This window comes from Pelodiscus sinensis, chromosome 4 (genome assembly GCF_052426305.1).
Source record: "Pelodiscus sinensis isolate ZL-2025 chromosome 4, ASM5242630v1, whole genome shotgun sequence".
NCBI lineage: Eukaryota > Metazoa > Chordata > Testudines > Trionychidae > Pelodiscus > Pelodiscus sinensis.
The window spans coordinates 326,105-353,225 of record NC_143055.1 but is presented as its reverse complement, the minus strand read 5'-3'; the positions used below and the strand labels follow the sequence as shown (position 1 = coordinate 353,225).

Here is a 27,121-nt window from a genome sequence, read left to right as displayed (position 1 = left end):
GCACACACAGGGCCAGCCCCACTGCTCACACACACACTGCGCACACAGGGCCAGCCCCACTGCACACACACTCACACTGCGCACACAGGGCCAGCCCCACTGCACACACAGGGCCAGCCCCACTGCACACACACTCACACTGCGCACACAGGGCCAGCCCCACTGCACACACACTCACACTGCGCACACAGGGCCAGCCCCACTGCACACACACTCACACTGCGCACACAGGGCCAGCCCCACTGCACACACACTCACACTGCGCACACAGGGCCAGCCCCACTGCACACACACTCACACTGCGCACACAGGGCCAGCCCCACTGCTCACACACTCACACTGCGCACACAGGGCCAGCCCCACTGCACACACACTCACACTGCGCACACAGGGCCAGCCCCACTGCACACACACTCACACTGCGCACACAGGGCCAGCCCCACTGCACACACACTCACACTGTGCACACAGGGCCAGCCCCACTGCTCACACACTCACACTGCACACGCGGCGCCACACACACTCACACTGCACACACAGTGCCAGCCCCACTGCTCACACACTCACACTGCACACGCGGCGCCACACACACTCACACTGCGCACACAGTGCCAGCCCCACTGCGCTCAACACACACCGCACACGCGGCGCCAGACCCACTGCGCTAACACATACACTGCGCACAAAGTGCCAGCCCCACTGCACTCACACACACACACTGCACATGCGGCGCCAGCCCCACTGCGCTCACACACACACACACATACTGCTCACGCAGTGCCAGCCCCATGGCACACGTATACACAACTGCTCACACAGTGAGCCCCACGACGCACACACACAGACACGCTGCACACACAGTACCAGCCCCACTGCCCATGCACACACACACTGCGCACACAGCACCAGCCCCACTGCACACGCACACAATGCGCACAGACTGTGCACACAGCACCAACCCCACTGTGCGCACACATACACAAACACACACACACTGCACACACAGTGCCAGCCCCACTGCGCACCCACACTGCCTCACTGAGCATAAGCACTCCATCATGTACACACATAGCTGCACTGCATGCACATGCGCACTCCCCCATCATCCCGTCACACAACCCCTCTGCCCAGCCCCCACATGCCCACAGACACTAGCCTGGCAGCCGGGCACATGCCAGCCCCACCCCTCACCAACGCCTTTGCCGTATTTGGCACTGTGGGCCCAGCCGGTGGCGGCCACGAAGCCAAGGTGCCGGCACAGCACGTGCGCGTTGGCCAGCGTGAAGTCGTCGTCGCAGATGGTGCCCCACTCCTCATTGTAGAAGACCTCGATGCGCCCCTCGTTGTGCTTGCGGGGGTACCCGGCCAGGCGGAACTGCAGCTTGGGGCTGGGTGCCGTGGGCGTGGGCCCCGTGCGCTGGGCAGCACCCACCCAGAGCCAGACGCCGCAGAGCAGGGCCAGCAGCTCCTGCCATGCCCGGGAACTGCTGCTCCTCATGGCTGCCATGGACCTGCTGAGGAAAGGGGCAGGGCTCAGATGGGGGTTTGCAGCCTGCCCTGTGGAGCAGCAGAGACGCTGAGGCCAGGAGTCACAGGACAGAGCGCCATGTGCTTCTGCCCGCGATGGAGAGAAGCCCACAGTGCAGGTTGGGGGTGGAGAGGTAGGGAGTCCAGGGAGTGGGATGGGAGATGGAGGTGCAGCTGAGAGGGGGCAGGGAGCCGGACAGAGGAGGGGGCAGGGAGCCCGTGTAGCAGGAGGTGCAGGTCTGAGGGGCAGGGAGCTGGGCAGAGGAGGGGGGCAGGGAGCCCGTGTAGCAGGAGGTGCAGCTGAGAGGGGGCAGGGAGCCGGACAGAGGAGGGGGGCAGGGAGCCCGTGTAGCAGGAGGTGCAGCTGAGAGGGGGCAGGGAGCCGGACAGAGGAGGGGGCAGGGAGCCCGTGTAGCAGGAGGTGCAGCTGAGAGGGGGCAGGGAGCCGGACAGAGGAGGGGGCAGGGAGCCCGTGTAGCAGGAGGTGCAGCTGAGAGGGGGCAGGGAGCCGGACAGAGGAGGGGGGCAGGGAGCCCGTGTAGCAGGAGGTGCAGCTGAGAGGGGGCAGGGAGCCGGACAGAGGAGGGGGCAGGGAGCCCGTGTAGCAGGAGGTGCAGCTGAGAGGGGGCAGGGAGCCGGACAGAGGAGGAGGCAGGGATCCCGTGTAGCAGGAGGTGCAGCTGAGAGGGGGCAGGGAGCCGGGCAGAGGAGGGGGGCAGGGAGCCCGTGTAGCAGGAGGTGCAGGTGAGAGGGGGCAGGGAGCTGGGCAGAGGAGGGGGGCAGGGAGCCCGTGTAGCAGGAGGTGCAGCTGAGAGGGGGCAGGGAGCCGGGCAGAGGAGGGGGCAGGGAGCCCGTGTAGCAGGAGGTGCAGGTGAGAGGGGGCAGGGAGCCGGGCAGAGGAGGGGGGCAGGGAGCCCGTGTAGCAGGAGGTGCAGCTGAGAGGGGGCAGGGAGCCGGGCAGAGGAGGGGGGCAGGGAGCCCGTGTAGCAGGAGGTGCAGGTGAGAGGGGGCAGGGAGCCGGACAGAGGAGGGGGGCAGGGAGCCCGTGTAGCAGGAGGTGCAGCTGAGAGGGGGCAGGGAGCCGGGCAGAGGAGGGGGGCAGGGAGCCCGTGTAGCAGGAGGTGCAGCTGAGAGCGGGCAGGGAGCTGGGCAGAGGAAGGGGGCAGGGAGCCCGTGTAGCAGGAGGTGCAGGTGAGAGGGGGCAGGGAGCCGGACAGAGGAGGGGGCAGGGAGCCCGTGTAGCAGGAGGTGCAGGTGAGAGGGGGCAGAGAGCCGGGCAGAGGAGGGGGCAGGCAGCCCGTGTAGCAGGAGGTGCAGGTGAGAGGGGGCAGGGAGCCGGGCAGAGGAGGGGGGCAGGGAGCCCGTGTAGCAGGAGGTGCAGCTGAGAGGGGGCAGGGAGCCGGGCAGAGGAGGGGGCAGGGAGCCCGTGTAGCAGGAGGTGCAGGTGAGAGGGGGCAGGGAGCCGGGCAGAGGAGGGGGGCAGGGAGCCCGTGTAGCAGGAGGTGCAGCTGAGAGGGGGCAGGGAGCCGGGCAGAGGAGGGGGGCAGGGAGCCCGTGTAGCAGGAGGTGCAGGTGAGAGGGGGCAAGGAGCCGGGCAGAGGAGGGGGGCAGGGAGCCTGTGTAGCAGGAGGTGCAGGTGTGAGGGGCAGGGAGCCGGAGAGGTGGGGGGCAGGGAGCCCGTGTAGCAGGAGGTGTAGGTCTGACGGGCAGGGAGTCGGAGAGGTGGGGGGCAGGGAGCCCGTGTAGCAGGAGGTGCAGGTCTGAGGGGCAGGGAGCCCGGCAGAGGTGGGGGGCAGGGAGCCCATGTAGCAGGAGGTGCAGGAGAGAGGGGGCAGGGAGCCGGGCAGAGGTGGGGGGCAGGGAGCCTGTGTAGCAGGAGGTGCAGGTCTGAGGGGCAGGGAGCCGGGCAGAGGTGGGGGGCAGGGAGCCCGTGTAGCAGGAGGTGCAGGTCTGAGGGGCAGGGAGCCCGAGAGGTGGGGAGCAGGGAGCCCGTGTAGCAGGAGGTGCAGGTCTGAGGGGCAGGGAGCCGGAGAGGTGGGGGGCAGAGAGCCCGTGTAGCAGGAGGTGCAGGTGAGAGGGGGCAGGGAGCCAGGCAGAGGTGGGGGGCAGGGAGCCCGTGTAGCAGGAGGTGCAGGTCTGAGGGGCAGGGAGCCCGAGAGGTGGGGGGCAGGGAGCCCGTGTAGCAGGAGGTGCAGGTCTGAGGGGCAGGGAGCCGGAGAGGTGGGGGGCAGGGAGCCCGTGTAGCAGGAGGTGCAGGTGAGAGGGGGCAGGGAGCCGGGCAGAGGTGGGGGGCAGGGAGCCCGTGTAGCAGGAGGTGCAGGTCTCAGGGGCAGGGAGCCGGAGAGGTGGGGGGCAGGGAGCCCGTGTAGCAGGAGGTGCAGGTCTGAGGGGCAGGGAGCCAGAGAGGTAGGGGGCAGGGAACCTGTGTAGCAGGAGGTGCAGGTCTGAGGGGCAGGGAGCCGGAGAGGTGGGGGGCAGGGAGCCCGTGTAGCAGGAGGTGCAGGTGAGAGGGGGCAGGGAGCCGGAGAGGTGGGGGGCAGGGAGCCCGTGCAGCAGGAGGTGCAGGTCTGAGGGGCAGGGAGCCAGAGAGGTGGGGGGCAGGGAGCCCGTGTAGCAGGAGGTGCAGGTGAGAGGGGGCAGGGAGCCGGAGAGGTGGGGGGCAGGGAGCCCGTGTAGCAGGAGGTGCAGGTCTGAGGGGGCAGGGAGCCGGAGAGGTGGGGGGCAGGGAGCCCGTGTAGCAGGAGGTGCAGGTCTGAGGGGGCAGGGAGCCGGAGAGGTAGGGGGCAGGGAGCCCGTGTAGCAGGAGGTGCAGGTCTGAGGGGCAGGGAGCCAGAGAGGTGGGGGGCAGGGAGCCCGTGTAGCAGGAGGTGCAGGTCTGAGGGGCAGGGAGCCGGAGAGGTGGGGGGCAGGGAGCCCATGTAGCAGGAGGTGCAGGTGTGAGGGGCAGGGAGCACGAGAGGTAGGGGGCAGGGAGCCCGTGTAGCAGGAGGTGCAGGTCTGAGGGGCAGGGAGCCAGAGGGGTAGGGGGCAGGGAGCCCGTGTAGCAGGAGGTGCAGGTCTGACGGGCAGGGAGCCCGGCAGAGGTGGGGGGCAGGGAGCCCGTGTAGCAGGAGGTGCAGGTGTGAGGGGCAGGGAGCACGAGAGGTAGGGGGCAGGGAGCCCGTGTAGCAGGAGGTGCAGGTCTGAGGGGCAGGGAGCCAGAGGGGTAGGGGCAGGGAGCCCGTGTAGCAGGAGGTGCAGGTCTGACGGGCAGGGAGCCCGGCAGAGGTGCGGGGCAGGGAGCCCGTGTAGCAGGAGGTGCAGGTGTGAGGGGCAGGGAGCCCGAGAGGTAGGGGGCAGGGAGCCCGTGTAGCAGGAGGTGCAGGGAGCCCGAGAGGTAGGGGGCAGGGAGCCCGTGTAGCAGGAGGTGCAGGTGTGAGGGGCAGGGAGCCAGAGAGGTAGGGGGCAGGGAGCCTGTGTAGCAGGACAGGCTGGACATTCTCCGAAGGACGATCCCCCGCCCTTCCCCTCTGTTCCAACTGCTGAAGCCCCTGCCAGCCCTGCCCAGGCCCGGACAGGTCACTTGTGTCCCCTTCCGGACTCCCACCTCACGCCACCAGCCAGGCCACGACCGCTCACCCGCCCTCCTGTCACCAGCTGCCTTCTCCTCTGCCTGACACTGAACGCCAGGCCTCCAGCACAAGCTGGGACCCAGCCTCCTGCCTGCCAGTAACAGCAGCTCTCTCCCCACGCCAGCCTGCTCCGCTCCACGCCATGACCAGGCTCCGCAGTACACAGGCTCACATGCTGCCGCAGAAACAATCCAGCCCCAGGTGGTTCCATCTGCTCCCGGGAATGGCCAGGGAAGGGCCGGCGTGTAGCCCGGTCTTAGTTCACGTCTACACACGCAGCGCTGCAGGGCCAGGGAAGGGTCAGCGTGTAGCCCGGTCTTAGTTCACGTCTACACACGCAGCGCTGCAGGGCCAGGGAAGGGTCGGCGTGTAGCCCGGTCTTAGTTCACGTCTACACACGCAGCGCTGCAGGGCCAGGGAAGGGTCAGCGTGTAGCCCGGCCTTAGTTCACGTCTACACGCGCAGCGCTGCAGGGCCAGGGAAGGGTCGGTGTGTAGACCGGTCTTAGTTCACGTCTACACGCGCAGCGCTGCAGGGCCAGGGAAGGGTCGGCGTGTAGCCCGGCCTTAGTTCACGTCTACACGCTCAGCGCTGCAGGGCCAGGGAAGGGTCGGCGTGTAGCCCGGCCTTAGTTCACGTCTACACGCTCAGCGCTGCAGGGCCAGGGAAGGGTCGGCGTGTAGCCCGGCCTTAGTTCACGTCTACACGCGCAGTGCTGCAGGGCCAGGGAAGGGTCGGTGTGTAGACCGGTCTTAGTTCACATCTACACGCACAGCGCTGCAGGGCCAGGGAAGGGTCGGCGTGTAGACCGGTCTTAGTTCACGTCTACACACGCAGCGCTGCAGGGCCAGGGAAGGGTCGGCGTGTAGCCCGGCCTTAGTTCACGTCTACACGCTCAGCGCTGCAGGGCCAGGGAAGGGTCGGTGTGTAGACCGGTCTTAGTTCACATCTACACGCGCAGCGCTGCAGGGCCAGGGAAGGGTCGGCGTGTAGACCGGCCTTAGTTCACATCTACACGCTCAGCGCTGCAGGGCCAGGGAAGGGTCGGTGTGTAGCCCGGCCTTAGTTCACGTCTACACGCTCAGCGCTGCAGGGCCAGGGAAGGGTCGGCGTGTAGACCGGTCTTAGTTCACGTCTACACGCACAGCGCTGCAGGGCCAGGGAAGGGTCGGTGTGTAGCCCGGTCTTAGTTCACGTCTACACGCACAGCGCTGCAGGGCCCGGGAAGGGTCGGTGTGTAGCCCGGTCTTAGTTCACGTCTACACACGCAGCGCTGCAGGGCCAGGGAAGGGTCGGCGTGTAGACCGGTCTTAGTTCACGTCTACACAAACAGCGCTGCAGGGCCAGGGAAGGGCCGGCGTGTAGCCCGGTCTTAGTTCACGTCTACACATGCAGCGCTGCAGGGCCAGGGAAGGGTCGGCGTGTAGACCGGTCTTAGTTCACGTCTACACGTTCAGCGCTGCAGGGCCAGGGAAGGGCCGGCGTGTAGCCCGGTCTTAGTTCACGTCTACACGCTCAGCGCTGCAGGGCCAGGGAAGGGTCGGCGTGTAGCCCGGTCTTAGTTCACGTCTACACGCGCAGCGCTGCAGGGCCAGGGAAGGGTCGGCGTGTAGACCGGCCTTAGTTCACGTCTACACGCACAGCGCTGCAGGGCCAGGGAAGGGCCGGCGTGTAGACCGGTCTTAGTTCACGTCTACACGCACAGCGCTGCAGGGCTAGGGAAGGGCCGGCGTGTAGACCGGTCTTAGTTCACATCTACACGCTCAGCGCTGCAGGGCCAGGGAAGGGCCGGCGTGTAGCCCGGTCTTAGTTCACGTCTACACGCTCAGCGCTGCAGGGCCAGGGAAGGGTCGGCGTGTAGACCGGTCTTAGTTCACGTCTACACGCGCAGCGCTGCAGGGCCAGGGAAGGGTCGGCGTGTAGACCGGCCTTAGTTCACGTCTACACGCACAGCGCTGCAGGGCCAGGGAAGGGTCGGCGTGTAGCCCGGTCTTAGTTCACGTCTACACGCACAGCGCTGCAGGGCCAGGGAAGGGCCGGCGTGTAGCCCGGTCTTAGTTCACGTCTACACACGCAGCGCTGCAGGGCCAGGGAAGGGCCGGCGTGTAGACCGGTCTTAGTTCACGTCTACACGCACAGCGCTGCAGGGCCAGGGAAGGGTCGGTGTGTAGCCCGGTTTTAGTTCACGTCTACACACGCAGCGCTGCAGGGCCAGGGAAGGGCCGGCATGTAGCCCGGCCTTAGTTCACGTCTACACGCACAGCGCTGCAGGGCCAGGGAAGGGTCGGCGTGTAGCCCGGCCTTAGTTCACGTCTACATGCACAGCGCTGCAGGGCCAGGGAAGGGCCGGCGTGTAGCCCGGTCTTAGTTCACGTCTACACAAACAGCGCTGCAGGGCCAGGGAAGGGCCGGCGTGTAGCCCGGTCTTAGTTCACGTCTACACACGCAGCGCTGCAGGGCCAGGGAAGGGTCGGCATGTAGACCGGTCTTAGTTCACGTCTACACGCTCAGCGCTGCAGGGCCAGGGAAGGGCCGGCGTGTAGCCCGGTCTTAGTTCACGTCTACACAAACAGCGCTGCAGGGCCAGGGAAGGGTCGGCGTGTAGACCGGCCTTAGTTCACGTCTACACGCGCAGCGCTGCAGGGCCAGGGAAGGGTCGGTGTGTAGACCGGTCTTAGTTCACGTCTACACACGCAGCGCTGCAGGGCCAGGGAAGGGTCGGCGTGTATCCCGGTCTTAGTTCACGTCTACACGCACAGCGCTGCAGGGCCAGGGAAGGGTCGGCGTGTAGACCGGCCTTAGTTCACGTCTACACGCGCAGCGCTGCAGGGCCAGGGAAGGGTCGGCGTGTAGACCGGCCTTAGTTCACGTCTACACGCTCAGCGCTGCAGGGCCAGGGAAGGGTCAGCGTGTAGCCCGGTCTTAGTTCACATCTACACGCACAGCGCTGCAGGGCCAGGGAAGGGTCGGCGTGTAGCCCGGCCTTAGTTCACGTCTACACACGCAGCGCTGCAGGGCCAGGGAAGGGTCGGTGTGTAGCCCGGTCTTAGTTCACGTCTACACACGCAGTGCTGCAGGGCCAGGGAAGGGCCGGCGTGTAGCCCGGTCTTAGTTCACGTCTACACACGCAGCGCTGCAGGGCCAGGGAAGGGCCGGCGTGTAGCCCGGTCTTAGTTCACGTCTACACACTCAGCGCTGCAGGGCCCGGGAAGGGTCGGCGTGTAGCCCGGTCTTAGTTCACGTCTACACGCGCAGCGCTGCAGGGCCAGGGAAGGGCCGGCATGTAGCCCGGCCTTAGTTCACGTCTACACGCACAGCGCTGCAGGGCCAGGGAAGGGTCGGCGTGTAGCCCGGCCTTAGTTCACGTCTACACGCACAGCGCTGCAGGGCCAGGGAAGGGTCGGCGTGTTGACCGGTCTTAGTTCACGTCTACACGCACAGCGCTGCAGGGCCAGGGAAGGGTCGGCGTGTAGCCCCGCCTTAGGGCACGTCTACACGCACAGTGCTGCAGGGCCAGGGAAGGGCCGGCGTGTAGACCGGTCTTAGTTCACGTCTACACGCGCAGCGCTGCAGGGCCAGGGAAGGGTCGGCGTGTAGACCGGCCTTAGTTCACATCTACACGCACAGCGCTGCAGGGCCAGGAAAGGGTCGGCGTGTAGCCCGGTCTTAGTTCACGTCTACACGCGCAGCGCTGCAGGGCCAGGGAAGGGTCGGCGTGTAGCCCGGCCTTAGTTCACGTCTACACGCTCAGCGCTGCAGGGCCAGGGAAGGGTCGGCGTGTAGCCCGGTCTTAGTTCACGTCTACACGCGCAGCGCTGCAGGGCCAGGGAAGGGTCGGCGTGTAGCCCGGCCTTAGTTCACGTCTACACGCGCAGCGCTGCAGGGCCAGGGAAGGGTCGGCGTGTAGACCGGCCTTAGTTCACGTCTACACACGCAGCACTGCAGGGCCAGGGAAGGGTCGGCGTGTAGACCGGTCTTAGTTCACGTCTACACGCGCAGCGCTGCAGGGCCAGGGAAGGGTCGGCGTGTAGACCGGCCTTAGTTCACATCTACACGCTCAGCGCTGCAGGGCCAGGGAAGGGCCGGCGTGTAGACCGGTCTTAGTTCACATCTACACGCTCAGCGCTGCAGGGCCAGGGAAGGGTCGGTGTGTAGCCCGGCCTTAGTTCACGTCTACACGCGCAGCGCTGCAGGGCCAGGAAAGGGTCGGCGTGTAGACCGGCCTTAGTTCACGTCTACACACGCAGCGCTGCAGGGCCAGGGAAGGGTCGGTGTGTAGCCCGGCCTTAGTTCACGTCTACACGCACAGCGCTGCAGGGCCAGGGAAGGGTCGGCGTGTAGACCGGTCTTAGTTCACATCTACACGCACAGCGCTGCAGGGCCAGGGAAGGGTCGGCGTGTAGCCCGGCCTTAGTTCACGTCTACACACGCAGCGCTGCAGGGCCAGGGAAGGGTCGGTGTGTAGCCCGGTCTTAGTTCACGTCTACACACGCAGCGCTGCAGGGCCAGGGAAGGGTCGGTGTGTAGCCCGGTTTTAGTTCACGTCTACACACGCAGCGCTGCAGGGCCAGGGAAGGGCCGGCGTGTAGCCCGGTCTTAGTTCACGTCTACACGCTCAGCGCTGCAGGGCCCGGGAAGGGTCGGCGTGTAGCCCGGTCTTAGTTCACGTCTACACGCGCAGCGCTGCAGGGCCAGGGAAGGGCCGGCATGTAGCCCGGCCTTAGTTCACGTCTACACGCACAGCGCTGCAGGGCCAGGGAAGGGTCGGCGTGTAGCCCGGCCTTAGTTCACGTCTACACGCACAGCGCTGCAGGGCCAGGGAAGGGTCGGCGTGTTGACCGGTCTTAGTTCACGTCTACACGCACAGCGCTGCAGGGCCAGGGAAGGGTCGGCGTGTAGCCCCGCCTTAGGGCACGTCTACACGCACAGTGCTGCAGGGCCAGGGAAGGGCCGGCGTGTAGACCGGTCTTAGTTCACGTCTACACGCGCAGCGCTGCAGGGCCAGGGAAGGGTCGGCGTGTAGCCCGGCCTTAGTTCACGTCTACACACGCAGCACTGCAGGGCCAGGGAAGGGTCGGCGTGTAGACCGGTCTTAGTTCACGTCTACACGCGCAGCGCTGCAGGGCCAGGGAAGGGTCGGCGTGTAGACCGGCCTTAGTTCACATCTACACGCTCAGCGCTGCAGGGCCAGGGAAGGGCCGGCGTGTAGACCGGTCTTAGTTCACATCTACACGCACAGCGCTGCAGGGCCAGGGAAGGGTCGGTGTGTAGCCCGGCCTTAGTTCACGTCTACACGCGCAGCGCTGCAGGGCCAGGAAAGGGTCGGCGTGTAGACCGGCCTTAGTTCACGTCTACACGCGCAGCGCTGCAGGGCCAGGGAAGGGTCGGCGTGTAGCCCGGTCTTAGTTCACGTCTACACACGCAGCGCTGCAGGGCCAGGGAAGGGCCGGCGTGTAGCCCGGTCTTAGTTCACGTCTACACGCGCAGCGCTGCAGGGCCAGGGAAGGGTCGGCGTGTAGCCCGGCCTTAGTTCACGTCTACACACGCAGCGCTGCAGGGCCAGGGAAGGGTCGGCGTGTAGCCCAGTGTCCCGCTCACCTGGAGCTCAGGTCCGCGTTCCCCAGCCTGCGAAGATGCTGCGTGGCCTGCCTGGCTGCTCCAGTGGCGCAGGGACGCGGCTGCCCAAGCTCTTTCCTCCGCCCGGGGCTGGGAGGGACCCGCCAGAGCAGGCCATGCGACCCGCCCCACCCCGTGCCGCCACGCCAGACGCGCCTGCCTCGCCGGCATGAATGGGCCTCAGAGCCACTGCGGGGGCTGGGAAGGGCTGACAGGCCTTGAGCAAACAGCAGGGCGGGAGCTGAGAGGGAGCCCAGCTCCGTGACTGCTCCCAACCCTCAGGAATGCACGAGAGAGCCAGCCGCGGGCAGACTGCGTGCGAGGCCCAGGCCCCCTCCTCGCCAGGCACGGGCCGGGAAGGGTTAACACTGCCAGCTGGGGCAACGAGGGGCCCTGCAGAACTGGGGGGGGGTGAGGGAAAGGACAAGGACTCAGCAATCCCCCTTCCACGCCTGCCCGTCTCCATGCTCGGAGCCTCCGTACAGCCTCCCCTTGCCTGGAGCACTGGGAGCTCAGCACGGACACAGCCTGCTCTGCCTCCTGTCCTTGCGGACACCCGGCGTTCTGCCCTTCCTGCCCCCATCTGCCCTGCTTCCCCTTCCGCTTGCCTCCCCTGCCGCTGGGACAGCCTCTCCCCCACCCCTGCAGGGCCCTTCCCCCTCGCTGGGGCAGGGGCCTGCCTCAAACCAAAGCACCAAGCTGCTGTGCGAGTACCACTGTCAGGGCAGGGCCAGAGCCAAGCGCGGACACTGGCACCAGCCTTGGTGGGCCAGTGAGTGGCCAGCCTGCTACCCAGGCAGGCTCCTGAGCCAGAGCCAAGAGCCAAGAGTCCGCCTGGCACTAAGGTGGGGAACCAACGATGGGGATGGGTCAGTTCTACAGAGCCAGCTGGGTGGCCTTGTGTGAGCAGCATGTGATTTAATGCCACATGCCCGGCCACAATACGGCCACGTCACAATTCGGCCACGTGCCAGGCCACAAGATGGCCATGTGCCAAGTCACACTATAGTCACGTGGCAAGTCACAATACGGCCACGTGCCAGGCCACAATACGGCCACGTGCCAGGCCACAATATGGCCATGTCACAATACAGCCACGTGCCAGGCCACAAGATGGCCATGTGCCAAGTCACACTATAGTCACGTGGCAAGTCACAATACGGCTACGTGCCAGGCCACAATACAGCCATGTGCCAGGCCACAATATGGCCATGTGCCAAGTCACACTATAGTCACGTGGCAAGTCACAATACGGCCACGTGCCAGGCCACAAGATGGCCATGTCACAATACAGCCACGTGCCAGGCCACAATATGGCCATGTGCCAAGTCACACTATAGTCACGTGGCAAGTCACAATACGGTCACGTGCCAGGCCACAATACGGCCACGTGCCAGGCCACAAGATGGCCATGTCACAATACGGCCACGTGCCAGGCCACAATACGGCCACGTGCCAGGCCATCTGGGGGAGCTCTGGGTGCAGGCCAGGCATAAGACGAGACCTCATCCAGGAATGCAGCAGCCTTGGCAGTTTTACAGGTCCTGGGGCAAACCACTGAATGCGAGCTCCCGAGAGCCTCTGCTACGATGCTGCTAGGCGGAGCAGGGCGCAGCATTAGCGAGGCGGCCCCGGGACACTGCCCGGTGCTAGTGCTCCCACTCCGGAAGCGGGGAGAGGGCAGCTACAGGCAAACCAGCCCTGCAGCGAGACGGAAGCCGCTCAGCCCAAGGGAAGGCTCCGGGGTGACTTGGCCGTGCACAAAGCCACGTCCCAGCATCCAGCTACTCGCCCTGAGGCAGCAGAGCGCGAAGAACCCCACTGCCCAGCTGGCTGCCAGGACTCACTCCCTGCCGACGGGGGCAGAGGGGTGCCGGGTGGAGCCAGGTGCACTGGGAGAAGCAAGTTTGGGGACAGTCCCAGGTGGCACCAGGAAGGGCTGTGACCCTCTGGAGGGCAAAGACAAAGCTCCAGGGCCCTGGCCCTGACCCACAGGCAAGACAGGGCTTGGGAAAGGGTGCCAGAGAGAAGCCGTGGGGCTCCATCTGCCCCGCCCTGAGGCCAGGCAGCACAGCGTGGGGGAGACAGTGCGGCCAGCGCAGGGTATTTCTGGGGGCTCATGAACTTGTGCTGAGGCCTGGGCCAGGCCAGCTTTGGAAAAGGCAAGACACAAGCCCTTTCTGGCCTCCCAGTTAAACTGCCTGCCTAAGTCTGACCCTCGCCCTGCCTGGGAGCCGCCTTGTGTGCCCCCCCAAGCGCCAGCTGAGGCAAGTGCTGCAGAAATGCCGCTGGCTCAGCCCCCTCCAGACTGCAGGCCAAAGGGGCCCGGGTTCTTCTAGGCATCTCTCGGCTAGTGGCTCCGCACATGCTCCAGCTCCAGGAGTGGAGTCTCTCCTGGGGGGCCCAGCCTGGCCCTAGGGTCTCTGCCTGCCTGACCCAGGCTCGCAAGCTCCACCTGATGAGAGACAAACGCACAGGGCCCCAGGAACACTTCCCACGGGGCCCTGCACTGCACAGAGCCTGGCTCCGGGCCTCTGGCCAAGCCCCCCAGGAATCTGGATCCCCAAGAGACACCTGGGGCCCTGGTGGCACCCACAGCCCCAGGGCAATGAATGGATCATGCCATGGGGGGCTCCTGGGAACAGGAGACAGAGCTGCCCTGGGAGCATGCCCTAGCCTACGGAACTCACTGCCACAGGAGACCATGGCACTCTAAGCTCAGCTCGATGCCTGAGCTCCCTTGCAAGGGCTACTCACTCAGACGTGCTGGTTGAGCCCCAAAGCCCCATTTCCAGCCCCACGGCAGGAGAGAGCAGGGCGCTCACACTGGCACTCTCATCAGCACCTTCCTTTGCAGGAGCCTGGCGCCAGACACCCATCCAGCGCCCGGGCCAGGCACGAGCAATCCCCCTCCCAGCACCAGGCCAGGCGCAGGTCCCAGCTGGGTGGCCCAGTGGAGCTCAGACCCATGGAAAGCGCCTGGCTGGTGGGGGAGCCGGAGGAGCCCATGGCCCATCCGTGGGGACGGACGGGCAAGAGCAGTGCAGCTCTCCCACAGGCCAGAGTGGGCCTGTCACGGGCAATGCTGGGCAGCTGCAGTCCTGCAGGGGCAGCTTTACCTCCATGGGGGGTGTGGGGGAGCCATGGCCCCGCCAGGGCTGGAGGCCTTTCCTTAGGTGCAGCAGGGAGGCGGGTGGCTCTCCGGGGCCAGGGTACAGCCTGCCCCTTCCCATGAGTAGGACCTGCTCCAGCCAGCAGCCTGGATTAGCCTCGCTCAGGGACAGAGCCCTGCGGCTTCCAGAGCTCAACGGACCTTTGTGAGGCCAGGGAATGAGAGATCAGCCGCTCCCCAGCGACAGCCTCGGGAGGAACTCACCCAGTAGTGAGGACAGAACCCAGGAACTGGCTGCACTAACCACTAGACCCCACTCCCCTTTCAGAGCCAGGAGACAACCCAGGAGGCCTGGCTCCCAGGCCTGCTGCTCTAACCACTAGACCATTTCTCCTTGCTTGGTATTGGAACCTCCCACATCTCAGTCTGGGCCCTGGCTCTGCAGGGCAAGGCCCCGACCTGCACTCTGGGCTCTCCAGCCCCATAGTCTCTGGGGGCAGAGCCCAGCAGTTTGGGGAGCTGAGTGCAGGCAGCATACCTCTCCCTTCCCCCCACGTAGCTACTGCCCGGCAGGTCCCATCGCTGCTGGAAGAAGGGACGCGCGGGGTGCAGCGGGGGTAGCACAGACCTTTGGCTGGCTGGGGCAGGTTCTTTGGGGTCTGCTTGGGGCTCTGAGCAGCTTGTTTGCAGACAGTGATCTAGACGGATGTGTAGCTACTTGGGCAGCTGCAGCTATGTCAACTCCATGGCAAGCTGCTGCCAGGAAGCCCCAGATGGCCGCTGGGCACAGCTCTGCCAAGTGCTACCGGGCACAGGCTGCTCCATGTGGCTCACCGGGGCTCAGACCCTGCCTTGCGAGCTGCTGCTAGCTGCTGCAGGAGACGCCTGAGCATCCGGGGCAGAACTAGGTGCTGACTCACCCAGGAAGGGTAAAAGGAGCCCCCTCGGCACATACCCACCCTGTCCTGGGTCCTGTCCCACACAGGCTCCTCCAGGAGCTGCAGAAAATTCCAGTGGCTGTGGAAATTCTGAGTCCCCGTCCCAGGGTTATAAATTACAGCTCCGCAAGCACTCTGCTGGCTGCCAGGAGCCCCGGGCAGCAAACTCAACACATGCTACACACAGCTCCACAGCCGCTACACTGCCCAACACCACACTGCTGTGCACCAAGAACCCTGCCCAGGCCCAACGGAGCACACAGCCACAACACGCTGCACGCTGCGCGCCCCCCATCCACACCATGTGACCGACACTGCACAATTCCAACATCCTGTACCCCTCCCCAACCTCCCGCCCGCACAGCCCTGCACACGGGACAGGGCCTGGGGGAGGGGAAGTGCACAAAGTCTCCTCCCACCGCCCTGCCCTGCCCTGCCCTGCCCTGCCCTGCGAGGAGTGTGCGGTGCTTAGAAGTGCCACGCGCCCCTGGCAGGGCTGGAGGAGACTTGGCGTGCTCCCCTGCCCCCAGGCCAATCAGGTGGGGTGAGGAAGCATGGAAGTGTCCTGGCCCCACCCCTTCCACCCGAGGCCCCACCCCATATGGGGCAGCCCAGGGCCACTTCAAAAATTTCTGAAGTGGCCCCTGGTCAAAAATTATTGCCCACCCCGGCACTAGACACACACTCCCACTACACAGCCCTCTTCCAGCTACACAATGCACAAGTCCGAGGGGGAGCCGGGTTAGTCCGTAACGGAAAAAACTGAAAACACGAGTGGCCCTGGAGCACCTTAGGCCACGTCCAGACTACACCCCTGTCGGCAGAGAGGCGTAAATGAAGCACTTCGAAAGTGCAAATGAAGCCGGGATTTGAATTTCCCGCGCTTCCTTTGCATAATCACGTCATGGCGCTCTTTCGAAAAAGCGCTCTCTCGAAACTGGAACCGCAGTCTAGATGCAGTTCTTTCAAAACGGGGCGCTTGTTCGAAAGATCCTGTAAAACCTCATTTCTGGAGGTTTTACACGATCTTTCGAAAAAGGCTTCTATTTTCAAAAGAACCGCGTCTAGACTGCGGTTCCAGTTTCGAGAGAGCGCTTTTTCGAAAGAGCGCCATGACGTGATTATGCAAAGGAAGCGCGGGAAATTCAAATCCCGGCTTCATTTGCACTTTCGAAGTGCTTCATTTACGCCTCTCTGCCGACAGGGGTGTAGTCTGGACGTGGCCTAAGAGACTGTCAAAAGATACAGAAATAGCATCCGGAGCCTCCTGGGCACAGCCCATCATGTCGTCCACAACTCCTGTCCCCGGCACACACTTAGTCCACAGCCCCGCAACACACTCTACCCAAACCCCACTGCAGACTGCACCTCACCATCCCCCACCTCCACACAGTGCACCCCCACCATTCCCACACCCATACCACTGTACCCCTACCATTCCCTCCACCCATACCACTGAACCTCACCATCCCCCCACCCCTCACACAGTGCACCCCACCATTCCCGCACCCATACCACTGTACCCCTACCATTCCCTCCACCCCTCACACAGTGCACCCCCACCATTCCCGTACCCATACCACGGTACCCCTACCATTCCCTCCACCCCTCACACAGTGCACCCCCACCATTCCCGTACCCATACCACTGTACCCCTACCATTCCCTCCACCCATATCACTGCACCTCACCATCCTCCCACCCCTCACACAGTGCACCCCCACCATTCCCGCACCCATACCACTGTACCCCTACCATTCCCTCCACCCATACCACTGAACCTCACCATCCCCCCACCCCTCACACAGTGCACCCCACCATTCCCGCACCCATACCACTGTACCCCTACCATTCCCTCCACCCATATCACTGCACCTCACCATCCCCCCACCCCTCACACAGTGCACCCCCACCATTCCCGCACCCATACCACTGTACCCCTACCATTCCCTCCACCCATACCACTGAACCTCACCATCCCCCCAACCCTCACACAGTGCACCCCACCATTCCCACACCCATACCACTGCACCTCACCATCCCCCCACCCCTCACACAGTGCACCCCCACCATTCCCGCACCCATACCACTGTACCCCTACCATTCCCTCCACCCATACCACTGAACCTCACCATCCCCCCACCCCTCACACAGTGCACCCCACCATTCCCGAACCCATACCACCGCACCTCACCATCCCCCCACCCCTCACACAGTGCACCCCCACCATTCCCACACCCATACCACTGTACCCCCACCCCTCACACAGTGTAACCCAACTATCCTCCCATCCTTACCCACTTCACCCCGCCACAATTCTCCCCGGCATCCCCAGCGGTACCCACTGCGCCCCCACAATCCTCCATTCTTACCCACTGCACCCCCCCACCATCTCTCTCATACCGACTGCGCCCCCCACCATTCCCCTCCCCTTACTCACTACACATCCCCCCCACACACACACACGCGCGCGCGCGCAACCTCTCCAGGAAAACGGGCCACGTTTTAGGGCAGCGGGGAACAAACCCAAATCGTCGCCCCTTCCCCCGAACTGGGCCCGAGGCTGCGGCGATGGGCTCCCGCACAAAGCGGACGGAGCCCGCCCATCGCCAGCGGCGCCCCCCGCGCTCGGGCCGGCTGTTACCTGCGCCCCTCTCCGGCCAGCCGCGCCGCGCTGCGGGACGTGAGATGGGGCTCGCTGCGGGGTGGGGCCGGTCCGGCCCCTCTCTCCGCCCCCGGCCGGAGCAATGCGGAGCGGGGGGCGGCCCCGGTCGCACCGCGGCCTCTGGGCGCTGCGAGAACCGGGTCCAGCCCCCTCGCTCCGCACCGCCCGCGGCCTTGGGGGGCAGCCCCACAACCCCACCCCGGCACAGTGTTGGGGGGCAGCCCCGCCCCAGCAGCGCCTGGTGTTAAAGGGGGAGCCCCGCAACCCCACCCCGGCACAGTGTTGGGGGGCAGCCCCGCCCCAGCCGGCTCCTGGTGTTAAAGGGGGAGCCCCACAACCCCACCCCGGCACAGTGTTGGGGGGCAGCCCCGCCCCAGCAGCGCCTGGTGTTAAAGGGGGAGCCCCGCAACCCCACCCCGGCACAGTGTTGGGGGGCAGCCCCGCCCCAGCCGGCTCCTGGTGTTAAAGGGGGAGCCCCACAACCCCACCCCGGCACAGTGTTGGGGGGCAGCCCCGCCCCAGCCGGCTCCTGGTGTTAAAGGGGGAGCCCCACAACCCCACCCCGGCACAGTGTTGGGGGGCAGCCCCGCCCCAGCCGGCTCCTGGTGTTAAAGGGGGAGCCCCGCAACCCCACCCCGGCACAGTGGGGGGGGGCAGCCCGGCCCCAGCCGGCTCCTGGTGTTAAAGGGGGAGCCCCACAACCCCACCCCGGCACAGTGTTGGGGGGCAGCCCCGCCCCAGCCGGCTCCTGGTGTTAAAGGGGGAGCCCCGCAACCCCACCCCGGCACAGTGGGGGGGAGCAGCCCCGCCCCAGCCGGCTCCTGGTGTTAAAGGGGGAGCCCCACAACCCCACCCCGGCACAGTGTTGGGGGGCAGCCCCGCCCCAGCCGGCTCCTGGTGTTAAAGGGGGAGCCCCACAACCCCACCCTGGCACAGTGTTGGGGGGCAGCCCCGCCCCAGCAGCGCCTGGTGTTAAAGGGGGAGCCCCGCAACCCCACCCCGGCACAGTGGGGGGGAGCAGCCCCGCCCCAGCCGGCTCCTGGTGTTAAAGGGGGAGCCCCGCAACCCCACCCCGGCACAGTGTTGGGGGGCAGCCCCGCCCCAGCCGGCTCCTGGTGTTAAAGGGGGAGCCCCACAACCCCACCCTGGCACAGTGGGGGGGAGCAGCCCCGCCCCAGCCGGCTCCTGGTGTTAAAGGGGCAGCCCCACAACCCCACCCTGGCACAGTGTTGGGGGGCAGCCCGGCCCCAGCCGGCTCCTGGTGTTAAAGGGGGAGCCCCGCAACCCCACCCCGGCACAGTGTTGGGGGGCAGCCCCGCCCCAGCCGGCTCCTGGTGTTAAAGGGGGAGCCCCACAACCCCACCCCGGCACAGTGTTGGGGGGCAGCCCCGCCCCAGCCGGCTCCTGGTGTTAAAGGGGGAGCCCCGCAACCCCACCCCGGCACAGTGTTGGGGGGCAGCCCCGCCCCAGCAGCGCCTGGTGTTAAAGGGGGAGCCCCACAACCCCACCCCGGCACAGTGTTGGGGGGCAGCCCCGCCCCAGCCGGCTCCTGGTGTTAAAGGGGGAGCCCCACAACCCCACCCCGGCACAGTGTTGGGGGGCAGCCCCGCCCCAGCCGGCTCCTGGTGTTAAAGGGGGAGCCCCGCAACCCCACCCCGGCACAGTGTTGGGGGGCAGCCCCGCCCCAGCAGCGCCTGGTGTTAAAGGGGGAGCCCCACAACCCCACCCTGGCACAGTGGGGGGGGCAGCCCCACCCCAGCCGGCTCCTGGTGTTAAAGGGGGAGCCCCACAACCCCACCCTGGCACAGTGGGGGGGGCAGCCCCACCCCAGCCGGCTCCTGGTGTTAAAGGGGGAGCCCCACAACCCCACCCCGGCACAGTGGGGGGGGCAGCCCCACCCCAGCCGGCTCCTGGTGTTAAAGGGGGAGCCCCACAACCCCACCCCGGCACAGTGTTGGGGGGCAGCCCCGCCCCAGCCGGCTCCTGGTGTTAAAGGGGGAGCCCCGCAACCCCACCCCGGCACAGTGGGGGGGAGCAGCCCCGCCCCAGCAGCGCCTGGTGTTAAAGGGGGAGCCCCACAACCCCACCCCGGCACAGTGTTGGGGGGCAGCCCCGCCCCAGCCGGCTCCTGGTGTTAAAGGGGGAGCCCCGCAACCCCACCCCGGCACAGTGGGGGGGGGCAGCCCCGCCCCAGCCGGCTCCTGGTGTTAAAGGGGGAGCCCCACAACCCCACCCCGGCACAGTGGGGGGGAGCAGCCCCACCCCAGCCGGCTCCTGGTGTTAAAGGGGGAGCCCCGCAACCCCACCCTGGCACAGTGGGGGGGGGCAGCCCCGCCCCAGCCGGCTCCTGGTGTTAAAGGGGGAGCCCCACAACCCCACCCCGGCACAGTGTTGGGGGGCAGCCCCGCCCCAGCAGCGCCTGGTGTTAAAGGGGGAGCCCCACAACCCCACCCCGGCACAGTGTTGGGGGGCAGCCCCGCCCCAGCCGGCTCCTGGTGTTAAAGGGGGAGCCCCACAACCCCACCCCGGCACAGTGTTGGGGGGCAGCCCCGCCCCAGCAGCGCCTGGTGTTAAAGGGGGAGCCCCGCAACCCCACCCCGGCACAGTGGGGGGGAGCAGCCCCACCCCAGCCGGCTCCTGGTGTTAAAGGGGGAGCCCCACAACCCCACCCCGGCACAGTGTTGGGGGGCAGCCCCGCCCCAGCCGGCTCCTGGTGTTAAAGGGGGAGCCCCACAACCCCACCCCGGCACAGTGTTGGGGGGCAGCCCCGCCCCAGCAGCGCCTGGTGTTAAAGGGGGAGCCCCGCAACCCCACCCTGGCACAGTGGGGGGGGGCAGCCCCGCCCCAGCCGGCTCCTGGTGTTAAAGGGGGAGCCCCACAACCCCACCCTGGCACAGTGGGGGGGGCAGCCCCACCCCAGCCGGCTCCTGGTGTTAAAGGGGGAGCCCCACAACCCCACCCTGGCACAGTGGGGGGGGCAGCCCCACCCCAGCCGGCTCCTGGTGTTAAAGGGGGAGCCCCACAACCCCACCCTGGCACAGTGGGGGGGGGCAGCCCCGCCCCAGCCGGCTCCTGGTGTTAAAGGGGGAGCCCCGCAACCCCACCCCGGCACAGTGGGGGGGGGCAGCCCCGCCCCAGCCGGCTCCTGGTGTTAAAGGGGGAGCCCCGCAACCCCACCCTGGCACAGTGGGGGGGGGCAGCCCGGCCCCAGCCGGCTCCTGGTGTTAAAGGGGGAGCCCCGCAACCCCACCCTGGCACAGTGGGGGGGGGTAGCCCCACAACCCCACCCTGGGCCAGCGGGGGGGGGGGGAACCCTGCAACCCCACCCAGACAGTGTTCCGGGGGCAGCTCCACCTCAGCCAGCTCCAGCTGTTAAAGGGGGAAGCCCCACAACCCCCCCGGTCAGTGTTGGGGGGCAGCCCCACAACCCCCCCGGGTCAGTGTTGGGGGGCAGCCCCACAACCCCACCCTGGGTCAGTGTTGCTGCAGGGGGAATCCCACCCCAGCCAGCACTGGGTGTTGGAGGGCGGCAGCCCTACGCGGGTGGGGCTGTGTATGGGTCCCCTCTGATAGGTCTGGGGGCTCTGCTTGTCCAAGCGGCCCATTCTGCCCTGGTCCCAGGAGTGTCTGGGAACAAGGCCCCCCCAGAGGAGCAGGGAGGGCTCAGGATCCCCATCACCCCAGAGGGGTCCCAGAGGCAGCCCCCAGGCCAGGGACTGAAGGGCGGAGAACTGATCCCTGAGCCGGCCGAGGGCCAAGGCCTTTCCCGTGGAGAGCAGCAGCCCAGTCACATCCCCACATTCCTTCTACATTGCATCAAGGCAGCAGCATCCCGGGCTCTGGGCCGCCTGGCTACCAGCCCTCGCCAGCAACAGCAGCGCCAGCCGCCGCTTGGAAGCTGGTCTTCGGGGGCCCTCTGTCTGGCAGGCAGTCACTGCACAGCCAGGACCGTCCCATCTCTGCGCCTGGAGCCTGCCTCTCCAGGCCCCGCTGCCTCTTTCACGGCGGGCTCTTCCTGGCTCCTGAGCCGCGGAGCTCTGGCACAGAACCATTTGGGCAAACTCTGCGTCGGCTGTGCCGGGAGCTGGGTTTGGGCCCAGGAGTGTTTGCAATGCGCTGGGGCTGATGAGACGAAACGCTGTTCGGGGCACTGCCCTGCAAGCTGGCGGGGGCAGGCACAGCGAAGCAGGACTCGTCCCTCCATATACGGAGAGATACACGCGCGCACACACACACACACACACACACACACACACACACACACTCCTCCCTCCATATACGGAGAGATACATGCACACACACACACACACACTCCTCCCTCCATATACGGAGAGATACATGCACACACACACACACACACTCCTCCCTCCATATACGGAGAGATACATGCACACACACACACACACACACACACACACTCGTCCCTCCATATACGGAGAGATACACGCACACACACACACACACACACACACACACACTCCTCCCTCCATATACGGAGAGATACACGCGCGCGCACACACACACACACACACACACACACACTCCTCCCTCCATATACGGAGAGATACACGCACACACACGCACACACACACACACACACACACACACACTCATCCCTCCATATACGGAGAGATACACGTGCGCACACACACACACACACACACACACACACACTCCTCCCTCCATATACGGAGAGATACATGCACACACACACACACACACACACACACTCCTCCCTCCATATACGGAGAGATACATGCACACACACACACACACACACACACTCGTCCCTCCATATACGGAGAGATACACGCACGCACACACACACACACACACTCGTCCCTCCATATACGGAGAGATACACGCACACACACACACACACACTCGTCCCTCCATATACGGAGAGATACACGCGCACACACACACACACACACACACACACTCCTCCCTCCATATACGGAGAGATACATGCACACACACACACACACACACTCGTCCCTCCATATACGGAGAGATACATGCACACACACACACACACACACACACACACTCGTCCCTCCATATACGGAGAGATACACGCACACACACACACACACACACACTCGTCCCTCCATATACGGAGAGATACACGCACACACACACACACACACACTCGTCCCTCCATATACGGAGAGATACATGCACACGCACACACACTCATCCCTCCAAATACGGAGAGATACACGCGCACACACACACACACACACTCGTCCCTCCAAATACGGAGAGATACATGCACACACACACACACACTCGTCCCTCCATATACGGAGAGATACATGCACACACACACACACACACACACTCGTCCCTCCAAATACGGAGAGATACACACACACACACACATTCATCCCTCCATATATGGAGAGATACACACACAAACACACACTCGTCCCTCCATATACGGAGAGATACACACATACATACACACATACATACACATACACACACACTCATCTCTCCATATACGGAGAGATACACACACGGACACACACACTCGTCCCTCCATATAAAGAGATACATACACACACTCGTCTCTCCATATACGGAGAGAATCATACACATACACACTCTTGTCTCTCCATATACGGAGAGATACATACACATACACACAGATACACACTCTTGTCTCTCCATATACAGAGAGATACATACACATACACACAGATACACACTCTTGTCTCTCCATATACAGAGAGATATATATATACATACACACACATACACACTCTTGTCTCTCCATATACAGAGAGATACATACACATACACACACATACACACTCTTGTCTCTCCATATACGGAGAGATACATACACATACACACAGATACACACTCTTGTCTCTCCATATACAGAGAGATATATATACATATACACACATACACACTCTTGTCTCTCCATATACAGAGAGATACATACACATACACACACATACATGCTCTTGTCTCTCCATATACGGAGAGATACATACACATACACACAGATACACACTCTTGTCTCTCCATATACAGAGAGATATATACACATACACACTCATACACACTCTTGTCTCTCCATATACGGAGAGATATATACACATACACACACATACACGCTCCTGTCTCTCCGTATACAGAGAGATACACACACATACACACTCTTGTCTCTCCATATACGGAGAGATACATACACATACACACACATACACGGTCTTGTCTCTCCATATACGGAGAGATACATACACATACACACTCATACACGCTCTTGTCTCTCCGTATACAGAGAGATACATACACATACACAGATACACACTCTTGTCTCTCCATATACGGAGAGATATATACACATACACACAGATATACACTCATGTCTCTCCATATACAGAGAGATACACACACATACACACACATTCACACTCTTGTCTCTCCATATACGGAGAGATACATACACATACACACACATACACACTCTTGTCTCTCCATATACGGAGAGATACATACACATACGCACACATACACACTCTTGTCTCTCCATATACGGAGAGATACATACACATACACACACATTCACACGCTTGTCTCTCCATATACGGAGAGATACATACACATACACACAGATACACACTCTTGTCTCTCCATATACGGAGAGATACATACACATACACACAGATACACTCTTGTCTCTCCATATACGGAGAGATACATACACATACACACTCATACACGCTCTTGTCTCTCCGTATACAGAGAGATACATACACATACACACTCATACACGCTCTTGTCTCTCCGTATACAGAGAGATACATACACATACACACAGATACACACTCTTGTCTCTCCATATACAGAGAGATACATACACATACACACTCTTGTCTCTCCATATACAGAGAGATACATACACATACACACACATTCACATGCTTGTCTCTCCGTATACGGAGAGATACATACACATACACACAGATACACACTCTTGTCTCTCCATATACAGAGAGATACATACACACTCTTGTCTCTCCATATACAGAGAGATACATACACATACACACACATACACACTTGTCTCCCCATATACGGAGCGATACATACACATACACACACATACACACTCTTGTCTCCCCATATACGGAGCGATACATACACATACACACTCTTGTCTCCCCATATACGGAGCGATACATACACATACACACTCACAAACATTCATCTCTCCATATTCGGAGAGATAGATACACACACACACACACACACACACACACACACTCTCGTCTCTCCATGTGCGGAGGTGCCAAAGGAATTTCTTTAACACCTAACTCTGGGACACAGAGGTGCCAGCCCCCAGCCCCTGCCAACCACACTGGGCAAGGTGGGAGTCCCCCATGACCTGAGCCCGCCTGGGCAGCAGGAACCGTTTGTCCGCCCTGTTGGGAGTGGTGCGCGCTGCCCTGCCCATGCGGGTTGGGGGGAAGGGGCCTGTGTTGGTAGCTGTTGGTGCAGCGAGGTCACAGACGTGACCACGGGAGGCTCTTTGGCTAGAAAAGGCTCCTCAGAAGCCCCATTAACCCATGGAAGGGTAAAGTGGGTGCCCTAGACTGGCTCCTGTTGCCCCCGCCCCGGAGTTTCTAATGGCTGTAGCAGGTTGTCCGGGCAAGGGAGTCTGTCTCTCCATGCTCCAGTCTGTGGCGCTCTGTGAGTAACAATGAAACTCACTGTCGTTTGCTGCACCCGGGTCAGTCAGAGAAGCAAGGAAGAGAGACCACGGCATGTTCCCAGGCCCCAGGCCCCAGGCCTAGTGTATGTTGGCAGGCTGCCAAAGCTCTGTGATTCATTACCAGCACTCAAGGGGAGGGAGAGCCTAGGACTGGGATAGCAGGGGGCAGTGGGGGGCAGGATTGGGGGCACCAGCAAAGCTGGGGCCAGCATCCCAGGGCTAAGTAACATGGCTGAGGAGGTCAAGATTAGGGGCACTGGCAGAGGATGGATCAATCAGTAATTGCCCTCTTCTGTTCAGTGCCTCTCAAGGGCAGCTGGCCACTACCATTACGAGAAGACTAGATGCTGGGCTAGCGGGACTATTGGTCTGGCCCAGTGGGGCTGTCCTTATGGGTCGATCCGTACAGCCTCAAGTGACCTCACAGAGAAAAATGACAAAAGCCAGAAACACCCTTTCACACGTGGGTGAACATTTCATAAAATGACGGCTTCTGGGTGCAGCTAGGCCAGGAACCCAGGAGAGCAGGAGCAACTAGAGATTTAGCACTAAGCCGAACACAGGATCTGGTCTGACAGATGAATGCAGCCGGACTGCTTGGTAGCAGTGACCATAACATAATCAAATTGTACATCCCCATGGAGAGAAAACCTCACCACCAGCTCACCACAGCAGCACTGAATTTCAGAAAAAGGAACAACCACACAAAAATGGGGAAGTCAGTTAAATGGAAATGTAAAATCCCGGCGAGCTGCATGGCAGTATTTTAAAGACATGTACTAGAGACTCAATTTAAATACTCCAAATTAAAGACGGTAGAAACAGAGCCAAAAAAGGGCCACTGGGAATAAAGAACAAAAGAAAAGAAGCAGGAAGCATCAGAAAGGCAGTCATTACAAAATGGAAGTTAAATTCGAGTGAGGAAAAGAGGACCATAAACTCTGGCAAGTGAAGTTGTGATGGCGCAGTCGGGGTCCCCCCCCCCCCGATCCTGCCCCCCCGGAGCAGCAAGAACAGGCTCCGCCAGTCAGTAGAACGGGGGGTTTATTGCTCCTCTGGGATCCAGCCCAGCACAGACGTGACGTGTCTGCAGGAGCCAGGGCCAGGATGCCTCAGCCCCCTTGAGATGGGTCCCTGGGCCCCTAGACTCCAGCCCTTCCTTAGTCTGTCCACTTCATGGTTCCGGCCAAAGACTGCCCCTTCCCCCCAACTCCCTTCCTTTGTTCCGTCCCTTCCCTTAGCCGGTAGGACCGGTTCGGTCACTGTCATGGGGGCCCTCAAGGTGGTGCCCCCCCGGCACTGGGCCGTGCTTACAGACAGAGGCCAGTAGGGGTCACCCACAGCCCACAGCCCAAGCACAGCGACCAGCAAGGTACTGACACTGCATCACAGAAGTATAAAAATACAATTAGGAAGACACACCAACAATCTGAAGAACAGCTAGCCAAAGACTCAAACAATAACAGGAAAAAAGCACATCAGAAGCAGGGAAGCTGCTAAACACCCAGTGGGACCACAGGACGATCGAGCTGCTAAAGGAGCCCTCAATAAGGGCACTGCGGAGCAGCTCAATTAATTCTTTGCATCCGTCTTCGTGGCTGAGGATGTGAAGGAGATTCTCAAACCTGAGCCATTAAGTGGCCAGCCTGAGGGAACTGTCTCAGACTCAGGTGTCATCAGAAGAGGCTTTGAAACTAACCGATCAATTAAACACTAAGCAGCCACCCCAGAGTTCTGAAGGAGCACAAATGAGAAAGGGCAGAGCTACTAAGTGCAGTATGAAACAAAAACCAGGGCTGCGCAGCACTTGAAAGACTAACAAGATGGTTTCTTAGGTGATGAGCTTTCGTGGGCCAGACCCAAGTGCAGTATGGAACTGTAGGGGGCCAGCTGCCCCAGTCTGGCCACAAAAGGGTTAAAA

At 62.9% G+C, this 27,121-nt stretch overlaps 1 protein-coding gene across 9 annotated transcripts in view; it reads right to left on the bottom strand.

Annotated features, from left to right (window-relative positions):
- The window catches only part of LOXL3 (lysyl oxidase like 3), a 56,613-nt gene extending 39,010 nt beyond the window's left edge, over positions 1-17,603 (bottom strand). For 6 of the 9 annotated variants that reach the window (XM_089777671.1, XM_089777675.1, XM_089777676.1 and 3 more), the window contains exons 1-2: positions 17,448-17,603; positions 1,192-1,514 (exon numbers count right to left, since the gene is read on the bottom strand). In XM_089777671.1, coding sequence (XP_089633797.1) covers positions 1,192-1,507 — 316 coding nt within the window. In that variant the 5' untranslated portion in view covers positions 1,508-1,514; positions 17,448-17,603. Of the gene's footprint in view, positions 1-1,191; positions 1,515-10,736; positions 10,889-17,447 lie in introns of those variants that run through there. The other 3 variants (XM_089777672.1, XM_089777673.1, XM_089777674.1) reach the window with 3 other exon arrangements.
- Positions 17,604-27,121: the final 9,518 nt, after the last annotated feature.